General features: G+C 34.8%; 1 protein-coding gene across 2 annotated transcripts in view; it reads right to left on the bottom strand.

Annotated features, from left to right (window-relative positions):
• LOC129758738 (tyrosine-protein kinase RYK) overlaps window positions 1-12,080 on the bottom strand; it is a 441,697-nt gene that overhangs the window by 38,502 nt on the left and 391,115 nt on the right. For both annotated transcript variants that reach the window (XR_008740054.1, XM_055756340.1), the window contains exon 13: window positions 8,196-8,275. Coding sequence is in view for 1 of the 2 variants with exons in the window: in XM_055756340.1 (XP_055612315.1) it covers window positions 8,196-8,275 (80 nt within the window). In the remaining variant the exon portion in view is untranslated. The remainder of the gene's footprint in view (window positions 1-8,195; window positions 8,276-12,080) is intronic.

Here is a 12,080-nt window from a genome sequence, read left to right as displayed (position 1 = left end):
TTCAAGAATGTTGTGTCAAATTTTCAAGTCAATTGAAGCAAAACTGTAGAAGTTATAGGCCTTTATCTCCTCCTATCTAATACTGCAAGAAAGCAAGAGCAGAAACTTCAAATGCGTTTTTCTCGAAAGCACATTTTTAAAGTCCGTGGACATCGTCATTTGAAAACTACTTATCCGATTCTTTTCAAATTTGGAACATATTTTCTACATATAAAATACCAGACCCCAACGTTTTTCTTTTTTGATTTTTTTACTTTGGGGAGATTTTAGAGGTGAAAAATGGCGGATTTTTAAGTGAAAAATCGTAGTTTTTACTTCAAACAGCCACAAAAATTTTATAAAAATATTTTTAAGTTAAATAAAAACGTTGGGGTCGAGAAAAACAACTATTAAAAATATTTTGCTCTGAATTTTTGACTTCAGATGATTCTGTGCTGAGATACAGTGTCCACCGCAAATCCTGTTTTCTAAAAGGCATCCTCGAAAATGCTCCGTCACCGGCTCAATTTTCAATATTTTTCCACGAAAAAATCACTAAATTTTCTTTTAACAATGCTTTGTATAATGCAAAAAATTTGAATACATTTGTTTGAACGATAGCTTTAGAAAAAAATCGTGAAAATGGTGTTTTTTTATACCGGTTAGACCCTACCCCCCCTTAATATGATTAAAAATTATGTTTGTTCTTTTTGTTAGACTTTTTAGGTAAGAAAAAAAAATTACGTGATGAGAGATTGTTGAGTTTAATGAGGATGATATGAAAACAATTGATTTACGAAATAAATGAAAAAGTACTCGGAAGTAAACGGAAATTTATTTTTTTATTTGTTGACAGATATTTCACTTTCAAGTACCTGCAAGTCAGTGCAATATTTGGAACCTGTCACAAGTTATAAGCATTCTAATAAGAGCTCTTTTTCGGGACTTTTTTCATTTGGAATCAGCTACTGGTGATCTTGTAGAATATTTCGAATTTTTTTTTCAATATTAAGAAGCAAGAATAAATTATCTATACAATGAATTTAAATTCATCGAAATCGGTCAATATTTGAGGCCAGGAGAACGTACTTAACCCTTTCTTTCCCATGGTAGCACAGCTGATCCGCAACTTTGCACAGCTCGCATTTGAACTGGGCGCTTCGGATCAACACCATTTTTTAACCGAATGTGTAGATATGAGTGAAGAAAGATTGCACGAAATTTGAAGAAAATCGGTTCGCTAGGTTTTGCTTGGCAGATCAAATGCTGCAAAAAAGTCGGATTTTTTTCGAATTTAAATCAAGTCGTCATTTGTTGTTCAATAACTTGACAAGTTTTTATAATTTCCTTCAAATAAAATTACTGACGTGCAGAAGGTTGCTTATGCAAGCAGAATCAAATGATGGTTGACTTAGATTTCAACTAAAACATATTAATTTTTGAGTAAGTAAAGTGGATCACTGGTGATACACTGGGAACAAAACGTACTTTTCTTCTTGTGGCGCTGCTTATCAATACTCAAGAAAATCATTTCGTCAGGAAAAAAATTCGCTTCAGGATAGTTATTTTATCTGTTTAAATAACCACATGTCTCGAAATATTTGTAAAAGTTTGTGATTTTCTCGAAAAAACGGCATGTTTTGTTTTCCTAGCGCAAAGTGTCATGGCGGCCATTGTTCAAAGCAAAAATGAAAATTTCAAATATTTCTATAAAAAGACTTTCGAGGGATGCGTATACCAAAGAAGTTTTTTATCAAATAGGATCGTTTTAGTTTGTGATCAATGAAGTGATAAAATTCCATGTTTTTTGCAATTATTTTCTGTTTTTCATTTGCACCCTATGTGTTGTTATCTTCCCAATGGAGCACATATGATCCACCTCAAATCCCAAATTTATCAAATGGATCATTAAAGTTGGCTTAAATTATGCATCTTTTGTTCTAGAACTTTAGCTGTAAATCAATATTTCTATTTTTAAAACGTAAAAAACCTCGTGGGAAGGAAAGGGTTAAACTACAGGTCAAATTTATCTAAAATAGATTTGTACGGAAATTTTGCGAACAGCTTTGGAAGGTTAAATATCTACACAAGCGATAGCTATTTACATTATTCACTGAAGTTAGTTTTCTCTTTTTCGTGTGATATTCTGAGCTAACCACTCAGAATATCTGGCAACACTGGTGAGTTACCACGAACCTAAATTGAGTTGTTTGGTTTCACAGTGTGATGATGTAAATATTTGTACCGTGTTTACCATCATCAGCTGTCATCATCAATCATCACCGCTATTGTTTAAATTGCGAATTGACTCAAAGCATGCGGAACCAAAACAAACTGTTTTAGTTTCGCTGACGGAGCGGCAGATTTCCTCTGCTGATTGTTCCGAAAACCGTAGGTATCAACAGTTTTTGTAATACCCGGGCAAGTTGAGATAAAATCGAGCAATCTGGCAAGCTTAATCTAAAGTCAATAATTTCTCGCTCATACAATGTTTCCGATCAATGAACTAATTGCAAAGGCACTTTTGCAGCTTGTAAGAATGAATGACATTTAAACAAAATTCCCCTCTATTCTATGCTTTGTGGCTTACAGCTAAACTGTGGCTTGAAAACTTTCTAATAAGCTGCTTACATCGAAATTATTCAAGTTTACTGTATTTTGCATTATTCCATGAAAAATTTATAATCAATTTATGCGTAGGGGAAAACAGTACAAAACGGACCAGTGGGGTAAGATGGCCCATGCTATTCTTTCTCAAAAATACACTAAGGCTTCGAATGATGTTTTCTTCATTTATATTGTAGCAAACAAGCTTAGATGTGATCATTCATATTAACATTCAGATAACATATTTGATATGCTAAGAAGAACAACTAACTAACAATGGTTGCTACTCCGTGATTGATCGAGGCCATGCATTTTGTGCTAGGGCCAACACAATGCTTGGGATTAGCAGATCATTCACAAAGTACCAAACTCATGCTTTCCCTTTGAAAAAGATCAATAACGGCGCCAGCCACGTCCTAGTGGTCAATGAGGAATGAAGGAAGGATTGTTAGTATGATACTTTATAGGATCAATTAACAACCTTATATAACAACTTTATATTCCAACGATTAATTTTGAAAAATTCATAAACAATGGTAAGACAATATCATCAACTATAGAAACTGTCTATACTTCTGCGAAGCTATATTAAAAGTAGGAAGAAGGTTATAGATCATTTTGGTTAATGATGCGAATGAGTTTTCCAACACCACCTATGCTCCTAGATTTTTCTTAAGAAAACTCCTATTTCTAACTTTGAGACAGTGAAAAAAGTTGAATAGTAAAGTAAAAAAAATGTATAAATTTTCTTCAAACTAACTTATTTTCCTAAATCTTGTTCCTGGTACAATAATGTGTTTTCAAAAACGATTCTTTAGATTGAAGATACTCCTATCAAACTTCGAAGATTATTTGTAAGAATTTGTTTAAATTATTAAAAGTTTGGTTAATGGATAAAGTGATTCTCCTTTTTGTTCCTTTTAATTATTAAATTTTTTTATGTCGGTTGTGATAACTGAATAAGATCGTTTTTGGAAACTTATCAGTACAAATCAACTCTTTGCCTCAGTTTGATCTCGCGATTTAACGGAGAAAACCAATCTACCAAAAAAGTTTGTTATTTATAGCACAAAATGTTTAAAAAAAAATACCAAAAATCACAGAAAGTGACAAGAATGACAAAAAACATAAAAACAAAATCACAAATTTGATCAAAATATAAAAAAAAAGTTACAATATATCGAAAACTACAAAAATGATCAACAGTGCAAAAAATGTAGAAATGAACAAGTAGGTTTAGAAATGACTAAAAATCAAAAAAAATCAATGAAGACTTAAATCATAAAACAATTGTAGCTAAGCTGATAAAATAAGGCCCTTTGATATTTATCACTGAAATTCCTTAGCGAAGTCATTTTAGTCCCTAAATATTCCACAAGGCAAATGGAGTTTTTTGGCCAATGCTTCCATTCAAACCGGTAGTAGACAATTCTGAAATTCAATTTTTTTTATATCTAAAAGCAAACAAAATCAAGGAAAATAGTCATATTTCCATGTAGTGATTTCAACGCATGATCATTATCGTTAGAAATCGCGATTCAACAATGAGCAACACTTTTACGGTCCACAGAATCCGTTCACTTAGTCACTTGAAGCCAAGGTTATACTTCCATCATTCAGTCCTCGGAATGCTGTCCTAGATGGGAGTGACTAAAAAAAAATCGAAATGTTAAACCTCCCGCCCACAGCAAGTTTTATTATTTTATTTTTAGAAAAAAAATTCTGGAGAACTGGTCTTTGCCAGATTTACAGTCTTTTAATTGAAAAGCATTTTGCGAGGCGAGACTGGTAGATTTTCTTTTACATAAACTTGTATGCAAGCTTCAATTAAATTTTGTTCGTGAAATGTTTCATAGCAAATATTTCATGCCTTGTTTGAGTTACCGCCACTCAAAATCTAGTTTCAGCTAAATTATAAATTTGTGTAAAATATATCTGGGATATATCTAAAGACTTCAATCATAATTGGAAAGATAAAATAAAGCATAATTGAAACCACTTATCTTTCGATCCGGATATTAATGTAAAAAGCTCCTAGAAAATAACTATTCTCAACGGTAGCTGGAGACATAAAGTTGAGTCAGGTTGGTACTCGGGCGTAGCTCCTGTCCTCTTCAATTTGGTATTTAAATTTTAGAAACCGAAATTAATGCTACTTTTAATTACTTCACTGAAATCTCACTTTCTTTTTTACAAAATCTAATGAGGTTTCAAGCGGACCTAAAATATTCACTTTAAAACCTGTCCAACGCTTATTTATTTATTTATTTATTTATTTATTTTAGTCAATCTATGTAGACTACAATACTTAAAACTACTTAAAACTAATGTAAGCTATTGTTTTGTTGTTCTATGAAGTTGTTTTTGAATGCCTTTTTTAATTGTGTTTTGTTCATCGCTACGTCTATAATTTCACTTTTTAAATTGTATTTGTACATCATTTGATTAATAGGTTGATGTTTTGCATAGTCTTTGTCGTAAAGTTTAATGTAGAACAAATGTTTATTTCTTAATGGACGGGAGGGTGCGTAAAAATTTAGTTTTGAAAGTAATTCAGGACTGTCTATTTTTTGTGTAACAACATCATTTATAAATGCAATTTGGGAAAATTCTCTGCGTTTACTGAGAGGTTCTATATCAATAAGCTTACAACGAGATTCATACGATGGCAGAGGAAAAGTGGTCCAATTTATTTTACGTAGCGCATATAACAAAAACTGTTTTTGAACTGATTCGAGACGTTGCTCGTGAATATTTGAATAAGGATTCCATATTATGCTACAATACTCCAATATCGAACGAACATAGGATATATAAAGTGATTTTATGGTGTACGGATCTTGAAAGTGTTTGCTGAAACGTTTTACAAATCCTAGCATGCAATTTGCTTTATTGATGATACTGTTCTGATGTTCTACAAACGTGAGTTTTGAATCCAGTATGACGCCGAGATCCCTTACAATTTTGCATTTTTGTACTGGTTGATTGCCTAATTTTATTTCAATGATAGGGTGACTTTGTCTTCTGCTAAATATTATAGAGTTGCATTTTTTAACATTCAATTGAAGTAAACTTTTGTTGCACCATTCAAAGAAAGCATTGATTTCGTTTTGAAATATTTCAACATCTTCGGTTGTTTTTATTTTCAGAAATAGTTTAATATCATCGGCGTATATTAGGTATTCAATCCGTTTTAGAATAAAGGAAATGTCGTTAACGAACAGTATGAAAAGGAGAGGTCCTAAATGAGACCCCTGAGGCACACCGGAGGTCACAGCTACAGATTTGGATAATTCGTTTTGGAAACGAACGATTTGTGTTCGATCAGTTAAATATGATTGTAACCAGGAGAGGAGATTAGGATGAAAGCCAATTTTTTTTTAATTTGAAGGTTAAAAGGGGTATGTCAATGCGATCAAAGGCTTTGCTAAAGTCGGTATAAATAGCCTCAACATGAAAGCCTTTGCTCATAGAATCGATAACGTATGTAACGAATTCGAGAAGATTTGATGCTGTAGAGCGTCCTTTGAAGAAACCATGTTGTTTACTCGTTATAATATTGTTTACTTGTTGATAAATTTTTTCATTTATTATTGATTCAAAGAGTTTTGGGATGCAAGACAAAATAGCTATTCCTCTGTAATTTCGTACATCTGATTTTTTCCCGGACTTGAAAATCGGGATTAAAAAAGATTTTTTCCAAAATTTGGGAACTTTTCTATAATTTAATGACATATTAAAAAGGATCAGAAGAGGCTCTGTCAATTCGGTCGCCAAGTTTTTAAGGAAACATGGGGGAAGTCCATCAGGCCCTGCTCCTTTGGAAGCATCAAGTTTTCTAAGTCCTTCGGAAACATTATTGTAATCAATTTCATTGACCTGAATGTCGCACGCTAGATCTGGAATGACTGAAAAGTATTCTCTATCTCGGTCAACCTCAGTGAAAGAAGTGTACACTTCTTGAAAAAATGTTGCAAATAAGTTAGAAATTTCCAGTGGATTATTTCCAATGCTTCCGTCAAGTGTCAATTGCGAAGGAAAGTTTGAATTTTTCATCTGCGTTTTAGTATAGCCAAAGAACGCTTTTGGGTTTTGTTTAATTTCTTTTTCAATTTTCTGATTGTATTTTTCAAAAGAACTTTTTACACATGAATTAAGCTGGTTGCATAAATTTATATAATTTTGATGATTTGTAACACTAAATTATATAAAAATGATAACTGCGCGGAAATAAAGCAACTTCCAAATGCACAAAAAAAAATCAAAAATAACCAAGCAAAAAAAAAACGCGGCGTCAGAAAAATCACGTCCGTTCCCGAGCACGGCTTGCTGCGACCACAAGTTCTTTCATCATTTATAATATGAAAATTTCCCAAAAACGAGTTAAGTTCTTAGAAACAGAAGGATACATGGAATCAGCGTGAAACTTAATATTTTTCATGGGTAACATATAAGCTTCTATGGTAAACTAGCCTGCGCAATCTAATGAAACTACAGCTTATCTTGTAACATGTAGTCACTTTCGGAAGACTATAAAAATTTTGTAGCATTTTACTAACTTCCTACAAATTTTAGCTAAAATCAATCATATCGAAATTGCCCACAAGACAGAATGCCCACAAGACCATGTGTTTTACGCTCAAATTTTGAATGCTGTTTATTTTTTAGAACACCCGAATATCAAAATAAAATGTCATTCTTATTGTTTGCTGAGTTCCAAGTTATGATAACAATGCATAATTATGACAAATTGTGTCCTTTTTCGAGTTCAAAAGGTGCACCAATATTCGACTCGAAAAAATTATCTGCCGCCATGTTTACCAGTCAAGAAAATGAATTTCGTTGCCTACCTGAAGTTTTACCTAGGATTAGCAATAAGTTTAGCAATAATAAATGATTTTTTTTTCGAAGTATTGTAAGTTTACAAAAAAACAGTGAACATGTAATTAAACTTTAGATGTTTCAATTATTTCATTCCATATAATCATTGTTCCATTCCTCAACACCCTTTTGGTATGGTGCGTTCTGTCCACTAGTTATGGCGTTCTACCCCGCGGTTTGTATTCTGGCTGTTTTAGATTTTTACAAAAATGTAGTCAAAGTCGTGTTTTTATCATATTTTTTTCTTTTGGATAATAAGTAAATCTGATCTCTGAACCGTTGTAGACTTCCAATTTGGTTCTTAAAGAATTGGTATCTCTATAAATAGCGATTATGTTTAACTGGTGGGTCTTGTACAGTTTTTCCCTACCATTATTTCAGTTATTTATGTAAAAAAATCACACGTTTGTGTAAACTTTAACCGAACCGAAACTTTATAGATAAACTTCTTCATTGATAGCAAAACAATGCCAAACACCACTTGACAAATTATCACAAAATTTCAGCATTGGCAAAGGCACCGAAATGCCTTTATACTTCAGGGACATCAACATAAAAATAAAAAGCCTTCAAAATATGATACCGCAAAGTTTCAAATAGATACTGAAAAGCATTTCAACTTCCTAACTTTTACAAAAATTGAAAATTATTTTATTCCGATATCGACGAAAAGGGAAAAAAAAATCTGTAAGAGAAAACAAATCTTATCCACCAAAAAGAGTACTTACAATTCGTCCGGACAGTTGACTGGCTGTGCTAACCGGTATCCATCCCGGAGATAAGCGGCCAGCTCAAATGAGTCCACTTCCTGCAAGTAGAGAAGAAAAAGTTTTGCACCGGTTAGTGAGGGAAGCAAATTAAATAGTCACCTTCTTCGGAGGATGAATAGTACGATATAGGATGCGAGGGTGGATAACGAATAGAATGAACTTGCCGACCAGAAGGAAGTAGCAGAGAGAAAAAAAACCCAAAAGCTTAAACACGTTTAACCGCGACCAGGTGGCCAAAGCCCGGTATTAGTGGGCACAAAAATGGCAAAACAGCAGAAAGTTTTTCTACCGATTCCAGTAGTTGGGAACATTAAGTGTTACCGCTTCTTAAACTTTCATTAGAAAAAAAAATGAAATCATATCGCTTCAATAAGATAAACGAAAAATTTTAAATTTTAAATTTTATACATTTAAATCTTTATTGTATACCTAAACTAAAAGTTGTAAAAAACAACAGGAGCAAGAAAAAAAAATTAGAATTGAACTAAGACAGCAACTCTACATTGAGACAGCTTCGACTTCACTCCCTCGCAGGAAAACCGCCAAGTGAAAGCAATTCGCTTTGATCTTGTCCTCCGTTCCGGGGGTAGAATTCATTAAATCCATAGAATAAAATAATGTTTCCCGCTCACACCTCGCGCAGTCTAGATTCAGGATTCGGGTGCGTAGAGAAGCAGCAGCAGCAACAATAATAACAAACAAACCTAGTCTAGCTAGGGCGGAAAAAGTGGACGGGGATGAAACTGACTGCAGATTAAAGCTAGGAGGGAAGCTAAACGGAAATTTGTTCCTTATAAATGTGGCAAAAGAGAAGTCGGAAGGGAAGATTCGAGTCAAGCAAACAGCGACGGCTGGCATAGGCCGTGAAAATCCATTTGGGTGTTTATAAGGGTTTTCTTTTTTGAATGGGTGTGGAGGAAATGGCAGCCAATAAAGTAATTTAGTTCCTGACGCCAGCCGCTCTATGAAAGGCTGGATGAGGTTTTTTGTTGTTTTCAATACACGCAATTTGGCTTATGCGAGTACAGTCTTGAACATCGAACTAATCAACAGTCTATAATGGCGTTAGGTTTTTTTTTCCTAGGAAACTAACAACCAATCTATATTAGAAACTTGCGTCTGAAAGTTTGGATGGGACATTTGGTCTTTTTACATTTGGACTTTTACATTGCAGACCAACTACGAGATATAACTTTTTTCGCTTTCCATCCATAAATAAATAATTAAATAAATAAATACTCTTAGGAGCATAACTCAAATGAATTGATTAACAAATCATTGTTCTATATAATTTAACAAGACAATTTCAGAAACTCAAAGATACTTAATTTGTAAGATTTGGACCAGTGGTTTCTGAGATGTAGAATGCTGAATTATGTTAAGTAATTAATTGAAAAATAAAATATAAGCTTTTCATGAGTTTCATATTAAAAGGTTCAAGAATGATTATTTCTTTGAACAACATAAATCATACTAAGTGAATCGTTTTGACTATTTAGAAATATCCATTTTGATATAAAGTTTCTTAAAAAAAATTTCATGCAAATACAAAATATTTTAAAATTAAGCACTAGAAAGACCGAAGAATTGAATATACCTAGTAGGATAGTTACTTGTCAAAATTACTGTTAAAGGGGAACTTTTTTATAACCATTTTTTAACTTCTTATAAAGTTTCATAACTTATAACAAAATGTTTTTGGTATGAAATTGCAAGAATTTTTCATCATGGATGGGTGCACAGAATCACCTTGCTTTCCCAAAGTTGGCGGTTGCGTGTATGCCAAATTGAGTATTTTTAATAATTTATTAAACACATTGCTGCTGGTGCCAACTGAAGCATTGCTAGAAAGAAGAAGTTATGCAATACCTCACTAGGCATCAGCAGTGATGTCAGTTAAATTGGTTGTTTTTCAATGCCAAACGACATACAGTAATTTTTCGATTTTATCACGCTCAAAAAAATTGCACCGTGAAAATGGCTAAACCGCGAATTTGGCGAATCTTAAATTTAAAGTTGAAAAATGAATTTTGATTATTAATTATAATGTTCTAAGTTTTGGAAACGCTTTTTTAATATCAATTTTGATCATTAGATGTATTCATCAAAGTTCACTAGATACAAAGGATCGATTTCAGTTCAAAATATTTTTCTTTTTTGCAATTTCAAGATTTATTCTTAAAAAAAAAGCATGTGTTCAGCCAATGAAAGTGAATTATTCAGTTTTTATGGAAATTTAACGGTGATTATCCCTTATGTCAAAATATATCAAAGAAAACAGCATCCAAAAATTATGACCTGCCAATTTCTGATTTTAATAATTTAATCTTCACACTTTCATGAACTGAAAAATTAACCTTTTTGAAAAATATTTTTTTATTTCCACAACTTAGACTTTTAAAGTGTGTTTATCGAAATTGGCATTATGGTCAGATAATCCTTTCTTTTTTTCATATTTTGCAGGAAAAAAAAATCTGAGATCCATTAACATAATACAACGCAGAAACACGAAAGTTCTATCAGAAAATCAACGCATCCCGCAAAGGCTTCGTGCCGCAAGCCGAAATGTGCTGGGATAAGGACGGGGGTATCCTGACGGACAATCGTGAGGTGATCAAAAGGTGGAAGCAGCACTTCGATGAACACCTGAACGGCGCACATGCAGGAGATCAAGACGGTGGGGGAAGGTACATCGCCGGCGTAGCCAACGACGTAGAGGAGCCACTCCCAACGATGAGTGAAGTTAAGGAAGCCATTCGCCAGTTGAATAGAAACAAGTCGGCTGGGAAGGATGGCATCGCAGCTGAACTCATCAAAATGGGCCCGGACAAGTTGGCCGATTGTCTACACCGGTTGATAGTGCGGATCTGGGACACAGAACAGCTACCGGAGGAGTGGAAGGAGGGGGTAATATGCCCCATCTACAAGAAGGGCGACAAATTGGACTGTGAGAACTAGCGAGCGATCACTGTCCTCAATGCCGCCTACAAAGTGTTGTCCTGAATCCTATTCCGCCGCCTAACGCCACAAGCAAACAGATTCGTGGGAAGTCATCAGGCCGGCTTCATGGAGGGACGGTCAACAACGGACCAGATATTCACATTACGGCAAATCCTCCAAAAATGCCGGGAACACCAAGTCCCTACGCACCATCTATTCATCGACTTCAAAGCCGCATACGGCACGATCGACCGTAACGAGCTATGGAAAATCATGGACGAGAACGGCTTTTTCCGGGACGCTGATTAGACTGATCAAGGCGACGATGGATGGAACGCAGTGCTGTGTGCGGATTTCGGGTGAATTGTCGAGTTCATTCGAATCGCGCAAGGGGGTTTCGACAAGGTGATGGTCTATCCTGCATGATGTTCAACGTGGTGCTAGAGATGTTATTCGACGAGCGGCGGGCGAAATGCGGGGCACGATTTTCAACAGATCCAGTCAACTTATCTGCTTTGCCGATGACATTGATATAGTCGGCAGATCATCTGCGGCGGTGGAAGACATCTATCGCAAACTGAAACGCGAAGCAGGAAGGATTGGGTTGATGATTAATACGTCCAAGACGAAGTACATGCTGGCCTGCGGATCCGAGACCGACCGAACCCGCTTGTCCAGTAGTAACAAGGTCACGATCGATGGCGACGAGCTGGAGATAGTCGAAGACTTTGTCTATCTCGGCTCACTGGTGACCGCAGACAATGACACCAGCCGTGAGATCCGGAGGCGAATTATCAGCGGAAGTCGTGCCTACTATGGACTCCACAAGCAACTGCGGTCGAGAAGACTTAGCCCTCGCACGAAGTGTAACCTGTATATGACGCTCATTAGACCGGTTGTTCT

Source organism: Uranotaenia lowii, chromosome 3 (assembly GCF_029784155.1).
Source record: "Uranotaenia lowii strain MFRU-FL chromosome 3, ASM2978415v1, whole genome shotgun sequence".
NCBI lineage: Eukaryota > Metazoa > Arthropoda > Insecta > Diptera > Culicidae > Uranotaenia > Uranotaenia lowii.
Note: the sequence above shows the minus strand (reverse complement) of the source record. Positions and strands in the feature narration are given on the sequence as shown.